The 15,752-nt window shown below is 31.4% G+C and overlaps 1 protein-coding gene across 3 annotated transcripts in view; it reads left to right on the top strand.

The window, feature by feature from the left end:
* LOC129975663 (fatty acyl-CoA reductase 1-like) overlaps positions 1 to 10,856 on the top strand; it is a 109,682-nt gene extending 98,826 nt beyond the window's left edge. For 2 of the 3 annotated variants that reach the window (XM_056088773.1, XM_056088771.1), the window contains exons 9-12: positions 552 to 794; positions 4,425 to 4,554; positions 4,757 to 4,884; positions 10,636 to 10,856. In XM_056088773.1, the coding sequence (XP_055944748.1) occupies positions 552 to 794; positions 4,425 to 4,554; positions 4,757 to 4,884; positions 10,636 to 10,726 (592 nt within the window). In that variant the 3' untranslated portion in view covers positions 10,727 to 10,856. The remainder of the gene's footprint in view (positions 1 to 551; positions 795 to 4,424; positions 4,555 to 4,756; positions 4,885 to 10,635) is intronic. The other variant, XM_056088772.1, reaches the window with a different exon arrangement.
* Positions 10,857 to 15,752: the final 4,896 nt, after the last annotated feature.

Here is a 15,752-nt window from a genome sequence, read left to right as displayed (position 1 = left end):
ACAGTTTTAGACGACATTATACCATTTCAATGGCCGCTTCGAGAAAGATTCTTCATCCTCGAGTAGCAAACGATTTCCCTTTGTCATTCCTTTCTGATATTAAATAAAAAATTATATTTCGAATTTGAAAGCTTATTAAATCTGTAGATTAAATTTTTGTGAGCTGTATTAATGTTATTTTTTAGGCTTTGAAATAATAAAAATACATTGAATGAATAGTATATGTTAAAATATATTTCTATTTATATAAATTTGCATATTTATCAAGAGTATTCTTACTTTCACTCGCTTCTTTATTTAATTTTGATGCATACATTTTTCGAAATGATCCAGGTACAATAAAAAAACGCATTTTGATTAAAAATTCTAATTTTTTTGCGTTTCTGATTTTTTCATCTATGCCATTTATATGTTTTATTGACGATTGATTATTTTCTACCATTTAGATGTAGTTCTCCGCTAGTAGTGAATTTTGCTAATTTTTTACTTATCCGATTTTTTTTATCTATACCATTTATATGTTTTACTGATGATTGTTTTCTACCATTTAGATGTAGTTCTCCGCTAGTAGTGAATTGCACAGCTACTGAAGAACTTGATGTTAAACTATCGACATTCACTGACACTCTGACGCAGATGAGTCATAAATTTCCACTTCCGAAATCATTTGAGGAGTACAGTCATCTAATCATAGTACCCAACAAGTATCTGTACTATATTGTTTCTCTCTACTATCACTATTTCCCTGCGATTGTTTTGGATGGTATGCTGAAACTTTTAGGGAAGAAACCCAGGTACGTTTTCTTCAAATTGAATAAACCCTCTTGGTACTGCACAGAGGTATACAAAAAATAGCATTCCACATATTTTTTGTTTTGTAAAAACTCATAAAAATATTTTTAAACAAATTGCTAGTACTATGTGCCTATAAATGAACATTTAATGTCATATTCCATTATAATGACAGCTGTGTTGCACTCTAAAAATTTGACGAGGAAAAGTTATGGTTTGTAGATACAACTGAGCAAATATTTTCTTTTTCTTTTATTTGCTATAATTTATGACGGTAGTTTCCAATGTGTTTATTGTTTACTTTTCCTAGAACTAATCGTAATACGCGATACAGTTTTTTTTAAATCGTTGTATATTTTTTAGTCTTTTAATAACAAAGGTTTAATCAAATTCCAAGCAAATTCATAAAACATTTTAATCTTAAGTAAGTAACATGAGAAAGGGATAAATTCCTGGTAAAATAATCCTCTAAAAAGGCTCTTGCCACTTTAATTTTGCTAAACAAAAATAACCGATCCTTATAATTTTGAAGAATTATTTTTCATTTCATTACTTGAAATATCTAACTATTTTTACATTGAATTTTCTTCTTTAATAGGATTCTAGTTTCTATATCATCAAAATTTAACTAAGTATCTGATTCAATTCTTATTCTTTGTTTAATTTATTTAATATAGTTTTTTGCTTTCTTTCGGATATTCCGTCCTCATCAGCATTTTAAGAAAATCTAATTTAATAATACAAATAATATTTTTATTTTTTAAGATTTATAATGCATTTAATTAATTTTATTTAACCTTATACATGTGATAAATTTTTTGTTCTTTACGAACTAATAAGAAGAAATGTCGAGGCATTCGTTAAAATAATTACAATTAGCTATAAAGGAATATAATGTGCAATCTGTTGCAGGCTTTAAATAACTCTTTCGAAATTTTCTTGTCTTTCTATTGAATAATTATGAAGATTAATTGAAAAATATAAGGAAAAAGGTGAGAAAAGGCTTTCTCTTTTATACGACACAAAGAACAAAGCAATCTTTATACCTAAGTGATGGCATAAAATGTGAACAAAGCCTATGATTATACCAAAAATAAATTGCAATTGCAAGACTTTTTTTTTTTCCTTACCATTATACATAATCGTCCACCGCCGTCTGTAACGTTGGGCTTATTAAAAATATCTCTGCTATTTGGGTTTGCGTCATTATCGCATGAGAAATACCAATTTCTTATTTTGCTTTCTAGCAACATATATAGGTTTTTTTAATGTTTAAATTGACTTAATTGTCGATACTAATATAATAATAATAATATTAATATAATTGTCGATAATAATTTTAAAAAAAAATCTCTTAAGTGTTCAGCCGATGAGCGTGAGATTTTCTACTACAAAGTTTGTTAATTAATGAGTGGCAATAACATCAGTGATATTATTAATAAGATAACAGCCAATCTGGACGGGCACATTTTCTAACATTCAATAATTTTCTAAATAGGATATTGAGGTGAAAAATAGAGAACAGAGAGTCTAGATTCATTTTTACTTGCATTAAAAATAATTTAGAGAAAGTAGAGAAGTCGTTGATAAATTCGAGCTCCTGATTTTGACGAATCTCCATGCTTTAGACCTCTCTTAGGTCGAAAAATACATTTTTAGAAAATATCCGCCCGTCTATCAGTGACAAAGATAATTCAAAAACGATTTCAGCTAGACTGTTGAAATTTAGTGCACCGTCTTTACATTAAATTAGTAAGCTTCTTTCAAATTTTGAGTAAAATCTGTTCAGAGGAAGTCCGTCTGTATGGCTGGATGAATACAAGTTAAAAGGATAATTACAAAACGAGGAGAGCTAGATTGATAACATTCGGTACACAGATTTCACATCTATAGCATAGACACTTGTCAAATTTTGAGTACACCAAACTATAAGTTGATTGGCCGTCGGTCTGTATTTTCGGAAATATATAAACGTGATAATTGAAAGACGTAATGACTTAAATATATCAAATTTGGTATGAGATTGTGACTACAAGTGCAGTTTTGTGTCAAATTTTGCTTCAGTAGGTTCAGGAAAAGGTGCCGAAAACAAAAATTCCAGATGTTAGGCAAAAATTGCCAAATAACTCGCCAAGGATGACAGGTTAGCTTCAATAAAAATGCTACATTCAATACAAAAGTTAACATTTCGTAATTATCGTACATCAATGCCATGTAAGACGATCTTTGGCACGACAAGTTTATTAGAGAGTATGCGAGAAAGTTTTGGAGAGACCACTCCCATTGGGGAGCTTTTAACTGCATTTTATAGATAAATATGGATGTAAATCGTTCATTTTATAATATTCAGTATGAATTATCCTCCACTTTTATAGATTTTGAATCATGATGAGTTATTAGCATAAATCAGAGTTAATAGGTTAATAATAATATCACGTTTATAGGCTTAAGGAAGAGAACACTCGTAGAACAATATTAGTTTATTCAAAGTAAACCAAAGACCTCGGTTACTATGAAGCAAGCTCTTATATACAGATATAGAATGTTCTAGAACATTCCTAGAACTAACTGAAGAGGAAATGACGTACAAAGATTCTGAGGAAATTATAATAATGGAATATTCCAGAAACTTCTGGAAGAGCTGAAAGGAAAATAAATAAATAAATAACAAATTTATTTGGTAAGGATTGAACCAGCAATCTCTTTGCCCGCAGTCCGATGTCTTATCAACGAGCCACGGAGACATGTGGCTAGCTTCGTTGCAGTAATAATAATAAATCATTGCTTTATTAATCTGTGGTGAAAGCTTATAAGCCAGTTAACAGCTACGCTACACGGGCAATTACTTTTGTATTGTGGTCATGTTACTCGGCTGTGAACCACAAGGTCAAAGGTTCAATCCTCGCTCAATTCAATCCGAACATTTATGCAAATTACCATTTAAACTTACAAGCATTATTATTATTATTATTATTATTATTATTATTATTATTATGAGTATTATGAATAGTAGTCGAATTTATGATGAGTCTAAATTATTTATAAGATCCAGAAGTAATATTTGTTGAAAGAAGCTTACTTTTTCTTGTTTTGCGATTCTTACTTACCATTAGGGGCGATTTTTTATTGATGGTTTTTAACATGAGACCCCACACAATAATTCTGAGCTTCCCTACAAAACGTCATCTCTTTGTTATGTCGGATGTGGACATTGGTCTTAATATTTTGAGAACCTCGCTGTGAATGTGTTATTGTAATTTAAAATGAAAATTAACGAGTATACCTGAAAATAGTTTGCATTTTAGAGTAATTTGTTAATTAAAAAAACACTGAAATGTTTTGTATTAGATTGTCTAGGGCTGCCCATAATAAACCGATGTTTGTCAATCAAACATCTTCTCATTGTTATATTTTCTGGGTATGTTACTCCTGATAAATGTTTGCATTGCATCACATGTTTACCTGTTTCCAAATGCATTATATTGCGTGTGTGAATGAGTCACAAATCACTAATGCAATAAAGCGCATAATTTAAGTACTCGAATCTTAAGATGATTTAAGTAAGATATTTTTGGATGACTTTTTTTTATAATTGTTTTATTTGCTGATTGAAAAATATTATTTTATTTTAGGGTGTATAAAATGTACCGTTTTTATGACACAATTATGGATACTTTAAACTTCTTTCTATTTCGACGCTTTGTATTTGAGAGGAATAATGTAGAATTCCTCGATAAATTGCTCCACCCCGAGGACAGAAAGGTGAGTGACTGAATGTTATTATGAGAAATTTTCATCAGGTTTTTCGATAAATTGATGCATACCATAACCTAATTAAGTGAATTAAATTAACATAATCACAGGAAAATTATTTGCATTCATTGCACTTTATCTTAAACTGTATCGTGACTTCATGCACTTTTTTTTTCATACAAGATGCTAATTTTTTACAACTATGTTTCAGAACCTGTCTTTGGATTTCCAAGAGGCAACGTTTCTAGATATATCATTACAAATTCCTATAACATCTCCATTTTACGACTGGAAGATAGATAAGAAATCTCCATTGGAAAGGAAAAAAACCAAACATCGGTAAATATCGTAGAATTTGATATCTTCTTTTTGTTGTTGTTATTTTGTGTAACGGACTTGACGTAAAGTCATTTCCATAGTATAGAATGACCCAGGGTGTAACAGCCATTCATTTAATGAAATCACTGTTGGCTCTTATTTTGACACAAGCTGTCTCACCAGAGTGACTGATCGTGTAGACAAATCATCATTTTAACTTTTTATTCGCTTTATATACATATAAGGGTTGTCCAAATAAAAAATAGTCAAGCTGAAGGAAAATAATACCTTTATTGTAAATCAAAATAAATTGCCATTGTCATTGTAACACAGATCCCAACGTTTTCATAGCAGATCTATGTATTTGCTGTAGAAAGATGGTAGTTGATTCTTGAGGAAGTCCTGCACATCTTCCTTCACTTCGCTAAAGATGACAAATATTTTCAGAGCGGTTATTACGTAACCAATATCAAAAAGTCACAACTACAAGTGATCAATACTTTTCAAAGAGGGGTGTGATTCAAATCCTTGATGCGATCTTGCTGATGATATTTCGATTACAGGTTTTGGATCACGATAGAAAGTAACAATCGATACGATATCACTGAAATTTGCCGGAGCGGTAACTTCACTGGAAAGTAACAATCGATACGATCTGTCCAATGGAAGCTCTCGAAAGAAATCTGTGACTGGATTGAAAAGTGAACGGACCGGTTATTGGAATTATCATATCGTATCATTGAATTGTATATCACTGAAATTTATCGGAGCGGTGATTTCACCGGAAAGTGCGAGGCTTCACTGGAAAGTGGAAGTCACCGCTCCACTTTACGGGTGTGACCGATATTCGTATTTGATGATGCACTATTCCATACAGATCATTTTTAATTGCTCGTGACATGATTGACTTTGATTACATGTACTCTGTTTACTGCTGGTGCCATCTATTGGTAGAATATAGGACTAAAGTAAACATTTTAAAAGAAATGACATATATTTTTAACTCATCTTTTCCATAAAATGGTTCACTCTAATAAATAAATTAAATAAATAGTTTTGAGAAAAAAATAAAATTTAAGAAGTAAGCTGAAACAGATAAATTAATTCAATCTCACGTTAATTAAATTAGTAAATTAAGTATTAATTACAATTAATAAATTTTATATTTAAAATTAAGTAATAATTTTTAATTAATAATATGATTGAAATAACAGATATTTGGAACGCATATTTAAAAATAACAATAGCAATATTATTTGTTATTCAAAAAATCGTGGATTATGCATCTCTACACTTCGCCACCTGAATGGAAATGTGTCCCCTATAATGCTCTCTTAAGTGCCCCCAAAAATGTGGAAGTTACAGGGTGAGAAATCCAGACTGTACGGCAGGTGTTCCAACACTTCCCAACAAAAAGTTTTTTAAGTCGTCCGGGTTTCACAGGAGTGTGTGGGTGGGCATTGTCATGGAGAAGGATCACTTGTGTGAGAAAGCCTGACCGTTTGCTTTTGGTTGCTTTCCTTAGTTTTGTCAGAGTATTTTAGTATTGTGCTGAACTGATAGTGTTCTCTTGGGGCAGGACATCAATCAAGAGTGGTCCACGGCAATCGAAGAATCAGAAACCGTTGTACCTACAACGCGTTCTTCCAATCCGGACGTATCCATGTATAGCACAACTTTACTTCCGACCAATTTCCTCTAATACGAACAGCTTTCACTATTGAATGCTGTATGTAGTGCACACCTCCTACAACCCTTTATATCCGTGTTTTGTGACATTGCTATAGCTGCAGTCATTCTGCCCTTTTTTCATTCGGACAACCTTCATATTTATAATATTTTAAAGCTGACAAACTGCATCGGAACATTCTAGTAATGATGTGCCTTGAAAATTCAGAGAATGGAATAGCAATTCTAGTAATCTGATGGCAGTTCAAAATGAACAGCTTTTTAAATGGGTTCTGTGTCACATCGGAAAGGTGTTATATATAACAAATCAATAAGTCTTTAATGTGCTATTAAAATGTCTATCCCGAAGATGGCTTCGTATAATTTTGTAATGAAACATATGAAGCATTTCTTATCATGCTTCGACATCTCATTATATATGTATATGTAACTTAAAAGTTCTGCTATGCATTTGTAATATTGCTTCATAGCAACTGAGAGAGTTTCATCGGCAGTTTTAAAGGATGCTGAAAGTGCCTGGTCAATGTTGTCATTATGGCGAACATCTGACGATTTACAGATGCATTTGGCGATAAAAATAGAAGGTCGTAATTATGCAGAAATATTTGTGGTATTTCGATGAGGATGCTGGATTCGTATTTTGTCCTCGATCTTTTGATAGACTCTCGCGTGAGCTATTAAGAGTACACTTGAGAGGAGTGCACTTATTGAACAAATTGTATTTTACCCCAATTCCAATTTGGTTCTGCTGAGTATGCGATGTTTGGTTGTTGTTTTCTTTCACTTCTTTCAAGCTCCACATGAATCTAGTAATAATCTCACAATTTTGGAGCCGGAGGGCTGCAGGTTGGTTCTAAATACGGTTCCACTACAGATCCATGGTTTACCTAGATATGCACTTTAAATCCACCATCGTGGTCAAAACACTCACCCATTTGTTTAATGCAGAAGTTCGGAAATGTGCCAGTACTGGTATCGTGCTCGTCGTCTGTCCGTAATTCACAATTATAAGGTTCAATCCCAACGTAATGATCATATTACCTCCAAACGAAACATTAATATAACTAAACGAAATGAAACAAAATTTTCAAAATTTCTGACGAATAAGTGGTAGGTAGAAGCATTTCAATAACAGAAATGCTGGATATCAGGTTGAAAATGTCTTCCTGCCACATAAAATAATTTCGAGGAAATAAAATTTGAAAATAAATTATAATTAAAGATAAATAAAAAAATTAATAATTTCTAGATTCAATTTGAAGGAAATCAAGTCGTTTTCATTAAAAAATACTGATAAATCTTAATAAAATCTTATTATCATTGCTACAGCTTTAATATTAATTTGAGCAATTTTGTTTCAGGAAAGTTGTTTACAGAGTTCATCGTCAAACAAAACACGATTAGCTTGAAATAACAGTTTTTCTTAAATGAATTTTGATTATTATCTTCCATTTAAAAGTATCGCATATACAAAGTATCCATTAAAATCCTTACTCTATAATAACTTGGAAACGGCGACAGATATTGCCGCAAACTTAGTGTCTAGATACAGCAAAGAAACCTTGAACTGCACGATAGTAATCTCTTGCACTAGGAAAGTTTAGTTTAGTTATATTAACGTCCCGTTGTAAAGCAACACTAGGGCTATTATGGGACGGACCTCGTCATTTTGAACCGCGGTCAGATGACGAGGACGACACCTGAGCTGACACACCCCTCTCCAAGCCACACCACACCAGCGGGAGGACGTTTGGCATGACGGATTTAACGTGCAACAGACTCCCTTACACGACGGTTCTTCGGTGGAATCGGGTCTTGAACCTGAAACCCTACGGTTCACAAGCCGAGACCTTACCTCCAGGCCACCGCGGCCTGCACTAGGAAAGAGTTATAAATATAGCGAAATCATTAGTTCTAAGCAGATACTTTTACTTTCGATGGTATTCGAAATACTCAAAGCCATAGGATCGATGATTATTATTCAGAATATGATCTTTTCTCCTGTTGTTGAAGAACTGTTACATGACAGGTTTGGAAAACTGCAATCTAGCAAATGCACATGTTACATGTCTTACATTTCTTATATTTACATTCTCTTGGTATTATTTCGTTCAGTGTCTTTTTCTTACTAAACTGAAAACGCTTTACAATTTGGTAATCGAATTTTCCCAGTATCTTGTATCGTTTCCAAGACAAAAAACTTTGTCTTGCAAATCCTTATTGTTAGCCACCAAATTTCATTGTAATCCATCTCATCGTGTAGCGCATGGTCACTTTATTATATCTAGATACCAAATTTATGATTATTGTAATCATCATTCCAATAAGTTCTAAGAAAAATTTTAGTACAAAATTAATTGTATTTAACCAAATGTAGCTCTAACTAAATAAATTAATCATTTTTCTTATTTTACCAATTCCTCTTATTATATCATAGCTTAAACTCAACTTTGGAACAACAAAAAGAGTTGAATTTCTACACCGCTTTATAGGTTACCTGTAACTGCTTTGAAATCAACGACTAAAACATTTTTTTTTATAACTGAGCACATATTTAAATGATTTTTAATAATTTTTATAGAGAGAATTCTATTACGCTTATTTTTATAATAATTATTTCATAAAATATTTCATGTTAATGAATAAGGAAAGTATTTTATTTCTACATTACTCTGTCAGTTTATAGTTCAAAAGCAGTTGTATAATTCTTCGTAAATGCAAGTAGAATTGCAGAAAAAAAAAGGATAAATTATCTTAAATTTCTCGTTAAATTTAATTAGTTTAAATAATTTGATAATAATTGTTTGCATTATCTAAATAAGTTAAACAACCTCCCCCCCCCCTGAAGGGCCCCTCGAAATGAGGATGAGATTCTTCAGTCGTGGTGGTTGGATTTCACCACCCTGGAGAGTACACGAAAAGGTGGGGGGCTGGCTACTGCCATGTATGACGGGACGGGCTTCCTTAGGGAAGGGTTGTACCTTGGCCGGTGATGGACCTTAGGACTCAACTACAGTTCCAGCCAGTGTTGCTGTTGCGGCGACCCGGTCATTCAGTATTTATTATCCGTGTACTTACGGGCGGATCGGAGAGTCAATGATATGACTAAGTTAACAAAATGAAAAAAAAAAAAAGTTCGCCTATGCATCACTATTAAAAATTACAGCACTCTCTCCCCTGCTTACATAGCACGAACACTACAAGTCAGGAATTTATGATTTTAAGGTACCTGGAAAGTACACTAATGACGATGTTACCTAATTAAAGGGCCCATATCCGATGACATACCTCTGTCTGAGAACCTATATATGTATTTTCCTTAATGAGAGTTTCGAGTCGGTCACAGAGCCTGGAAAATCCTCCTCGGCGGTTCAACCGTTCATTCACCTCGGACTATAAGACAAGATAATCGTATATTTTGCCATTTTATTTTCAAGAATTGTATGGTGTTACTAGATACTGATTTAGTTATTGCTTATATCTCTAAAATTCAAAATCATGACGTCTATATCTATTTGCTTTTATAAAATTTCTGAAAATAAAGTCTTTATAGTAATCAAATCATCGAATGATGATTGATTTTGTTTAAAAAAACATGATTTTTTTTTTTACAAATAAAATGCATAATTTGTAATCCGTTAAATGGCAGATAGTAAAAAGTTCCAATAAATGGTTCTTTTATGAATCCACATATTAAGTAAATAAGATATATATGATATATATATGTATTCATAGAATTTTTTAAATTAATTCGCAGAAACTTATTTTAATTAATTTGTTTTAATTATTACCGTAAATCTGTATACAAAGACTTGCTTACAATATCCATGTAAAGCATTTGTAGTAGACGTTACTTTACATAATTACTTCATTGTAGTTACATAATTACTTCATTACTTTAAGTAATTATGCGAAACTAATTATTGTATTTCTTATACTTTACTTACACTTTTACAAACTTTACATTTTAGCAAAACTTGCAACATCTGTATTGGATAAGCCTTGCATTTAATACATTGATATTTGAAAACCGATGCTACCATTTATATTTGGAGTAATTTTGATATTTTGTTTCTTTTACAGACGCCATATTTTAATTAAAAGCATTCAAGGTGTGTTCCTACTGATCCTCTCTTTATTAGTATACTGGATATTTTCTTTGATCTTCCTGTAGTATTTCGGCTGCAATTTGAGATGTTGTATTTCATATTCTATTCAAATGGACAGCATGAAGGAAAGTTTTCACTGGACGCTGTATAGATGCTAATAAACTGAAATATTCAATAGAATTTTTTTCCAAGTCATGTTACATTTTGATGACTGAAACTTTTATACAAGTAATGCAATTATATAATTGGATGTTTTTAAAAAAATTCATATTTTTCCAATGTTACAATATATGTGTGTGTTATGATAGATCTTAATCTAATTTAAACCCTAATTCGTTTTCAAATTTTTATTTTAATTTATATTTATATTATTATAAAGTTATATTTCATATTAACTTCATGCTTAAATGTCCTCTTATTTCCTGATCCGATTCCAACTTTTTTTATTTAAGTAATTGTAGATGTGCTTTTTAAAACTGCACAATTTAGCATTTCGCGCCAAATGAAGGGATAAAAATTCATAGTGCTTAGCGCATTCTTTTAAAGATATCTAAATTTTTCTATCCTGAATCTACACATGTCAAAGACATCTCTATAAAAATCTCATTATAAAATCACTGAGGGGAAAATTTCGGTTTCTTTCGCTTTTTTGCACTTATATAGCGATGTGAATGGATGTCAGTTTCATCCTAGTTTCTAGAACATAAAAGGCCTCTTGTGGTGAAATAAACCGAAATTCTAAACATTTGGAAAGTTTCTTCTTTTCAGCCTCGCAACTGCTAAAATACGTTTACACAACACACACACATAAAGAGAGAGAGTGTGAGAGAGAAAGAGAAATGTTACTGAAGCTAATGAAAATCGGCATTCTATAGACTGTTTCAATACCGAAATTGATCAATAATGTATGAAACAATGAAACATTTCACGCATTTCCTAGGCATATTACAGAAAGGCAAATGTCAAACCAGTAAAGTATGAAATACATCTCCGATGCCAATAAATAAATAAATAAAAATAATAAAATTAAATAAAAAATAAAATAAATAAGAACCTGTTTAAAAAATTATCAATGAAATTGAATTCTACGGTGGATTAAACCAACATGATGATGGCAATCTTAGCGAAGACATTTCCATTTCTGATATTTGTGAGTGTTTAAATGAAATCAGTGATATACAGGCATTTACAAATTGTTGTCCTATCTCTATGGCCGTACTACTAAAAATAATATTCTGTGCATTATTTTTTTTTTTCAAAACTAAAAATAGTTTAAATAACTGCGTTATCATGAACTTTTTCATACATTGCTTAAATTGCACTTCTGTAGAATGCCAAGATATACATAATACGCAGGGAAATTGTCTAAAAATTATATCATTTCATACATCAAAAGTTTATATATATATATATATATATATATATATATATATAAAATCTTCAGATAATTTTTTTACTGATTACGATTTTTAATGAATTCTTCCTGAAGGGAAAATTTATAAAAAAGAAGAAATAGTAGCAAGGAATTAAATCTGTGGTTAGTTGTAATCTGCAGTTTATAAAAGCTAAAAATTTAATTCACAATTGATTATCTATTAATATAATGACTCATAAGAGCTCAATAAATGAAAAATCACAAGGATTAATCCCTCCAAAACTTTCTTTGATAAGATGTTGTCCTCCTTCTAAAACAAAAAAATAGCGCCCTTGGGTTGGTCGTGAAAACAACGAATGCTCAGATTTTTATTTTCAGATCCTCACACATAGGAGTTGTATGCTTGGCAATATAATAAAGAAAACCAGTGCTTGTGCATTAATTGCTTGGAAATGACGATCGATTATTACAAAATATCGATCTTCGATATGAATATAAGGTTTTTACTGAATCTTGCGTGTGATCTATGACAATTAATTCCTGCAAGCATTTGATACATAAATACCAGAAAATCGAATATATTTAGCGCATGCATTTTTCAGATCGATTGTGACGAAAATTGGCCAAAATTATAAATGCAGTCATTAATTCAAGTATTAAATTTCATTTATTAAAATTTAAAACATTGCGATTTTGAGTTATTGCATTTATATGTATGCGAAAGTACAAATCAACAAATGTTCAACAAATCAACAAATGTTGTCAGATTTAGTTCCGAATTTGATCTGGATCTAAATTTTAGATGTAAACAAATTGCAATAAAATTTATTTATCTAGTACTTTAAATTTTCTAATAACAGTGTTCATTTGTGCAGTAAAGTTTTTCTGATTGGATTTAGAATAAAATTTAGATAGAAATTTACAAATTTGGTGTAAATCGGTATGCCAAACTTCATAGGGAGACATAATTCGAAAATATGTTTTTTGCACTTAGAGATTTATGAAAATTTTGAGTTCAGATTGTTAAAAAATTACAATATTTTTTGTCTTCTATACTTCACATGCGAAAAAGTAAAACTCCATTCAAAAAGAAAACTAGCAAAATGCCAGTGATGTAATTAGTCTGTAATTTTTTTTTTTTCGATCTGATTTTTTTTTTGTTTAATCAATATGGAATAATTCTGTTTCCAGGAAATTCTTCTGGTAATACTACAAGTAATTTAAAAAAAAACCCTCCCTTTATTAATAAAAGCAGCCCGAAAAATAACGCAAGATTTTACTTGCCACCATTCATGCTGTAAAGTGTTAATAACGATTAAAAAACCATTTCACGGCTGGTAGTTTTAAAAATAAAGCGTTACACTATAGAACAACGTATTTTCATTGCTGAACAATATTTCAAAAAATAATGAAAGTCTGGCGGCCGCAGTTCGAAAATTGGAGAATCGGCCCCCTAGATCGTGTGATTTAACACCACTGGATTTCTTTTTATGGGATTATTTGAAGTTAAAGTTTTATTCCAACAAGCTCACAAGCATGTGTGCATTGAAGAGCGAAATTCAGGCACATTTATGCAAAATGGTCATGAAAAATTTCGAAAAAAGAGTGCGGTTGTGTCAGCAAAGCTATGGAGGCCATGTGTACCCCTAATTGTTATTCCATACATAACCCTATACTGTGTACTTTATAATTCAATAAAAATATAACAATTTGAAGAAACAACTGTGTTTTTATTTAATTCAAGTATTGCCTTAATGCGTTGTTCTATTGTGTAACGCTCCACTTTTACTAGCCCTAAACTATCAGCTCACAAATGGTTTTTTTTAATTGGACTGCCAAAACTTTACTACACTAATGGGAACAAATTCAAATCTTGAGTTAATTTTGGGACACCCTTTAGTAAAGGTATTAGGAAGATCCCTTTTACGAGGTCTATCTATATAAAGTCACCCACATCCAGTTCAAAGGCAGAAGAAATGTTAAGAAGGTGAGATTTTCATTTCCCTGTGTTCTTAATTATTAAATACGAAAGATGATTCAAAGAAGCAAATAACTGCCTCATAATAAGCAATAAAGTTCCACTTTACCTACAAATTGTCAGTAAACTGGACAACCATCAAAGCCCCCCAGAAAACCGCCAGAGAGAGGGAAAACGGGGGAAAGTGTGCCTCGTCTGTAAGGCGACAAGTCGTTGGACCACGGCTTTACACGAATAATTTTAAAACGCATTCTGTTCCATTCTCGCAATATTTAAATTTAAGTCTATCTTAAGACTTTTGTGCTATTTAGCATTTAATTTATCTACTGAACCAGCTTATAGACATTAAAATATGCTTATTTTACTGAAGTCAAGTGACTTTGGAATAAAGTTTCGGAGTTAGGATTGGATTATTCCAAGTTTCTATCAGCTCTTTTCGTATTCTATCAGCTTTTTCTATCAGCTCTAGGTCGTATTTGGGGACATGATACCCAAATCCGATATATTAAAACTAGTTAATAGCAACTGAATTACATTAATAGCAACTGAAAAATTTTGTTTTCCGCCCATTATACTTGTTTAGCATTTTCCTCTGAATTTGGAATGTAATTGGAGTAGAACTGCACCTGCAACTATACCCTTCAACAAGCACTTTGCTTAATAAGGAATGTCAAAAACAGTTTAATAAATTTAAGTTCTTTTTAAAAGCAGCTTTTAATAGCAGCTAGGTTTGTATACACACATAAGACAATTACTTTCGATTCCAGAGAGGTATCGGGCCGGCAGTTAGTGACAGAAATTCAGACATGTATGCACCGGGCATGCCCCTCCTGTTGGCATGAAGAGGAAGTTTCCAGAAGGGGAATGTCAGCAGAGGTGCCGTTAATGTTTCCAAAAATAGACTTCGTTTTTCTTCAAAATAAGATTCGGATATAACTAGGCTTGTAAATGTGGGAGTCTTATTTGTTATCGATATATTTTGTAGAGGGTCACTTATTCCCTCTGTTAATCAATATTAAGTTTTTTTCAGGTAAAAATGCTATTTCTGCCCTTATATAAGTAATGCAAAAATTCCAAATCTGCAACTTTTCTATGAAATGCATTATATCCGGCTTTTTTTTTAATTAATATATATGTTTTGTATTCCTAACAAAACTGCATATGTTTTTGGTACCCATCTTATAAATTATAAGATTTTAATGGGTTCATTAAATTCCGAAACTTTATTGCATTCTACAACTGAAGGTCAAAATTTGCAAATTAAGAAAATGTTTTTATTTCTCCTTCATAGATGGCAGCACGACATCTACAATCATTTCCTGCAAATGTGGAAATGATTGTATATATTAATAAATATTTTTAAATATTTAGTAATATTTTTCTTACTGAAGCACATAAATACTCATCTTAAGAATTCACCGAGTTGATCCACCACTCAGCTGTGGGACTGCTGAGTTTGTATTGCCATAAGGTGATATTGGAGCTTTAGATATATAAAAACTAATATGTTTCATGATAATGATGTCCGGAAGATTCTAAAAAAAAAGCTATTTGAGAAAATTTTTGAGCATCATTATAGAATTATCCCAAAAAAGTTAAAAAAAACCCAACAAATATTAATTGTTTATAGTTGTAGCATATTAACATTTTGTTTCTAATTGTAAGTCATTTTAATTGTGGTTTTTAAAATACAGCTAAAGCATGTTAAATTTTATTTCAATATATTTTGATTATAAAA

Source organism: Argiope bruennichi, chromosome 7 (assembly GCF_947563725.1).
Source record: "Argiope bruennichi chromosome 7, qqArgBrue1.1, whole genome shotgun sequence".
Taxonomy (NCBI): Eukaryota; Metazoa; Arthropoda; class Arachnida; order Araneae; family Araneidae; genus Argiope; species Argiope bruennichi.
This window is presented reverse-complemented; position numbering and strand designations above follow the sequence as displayed.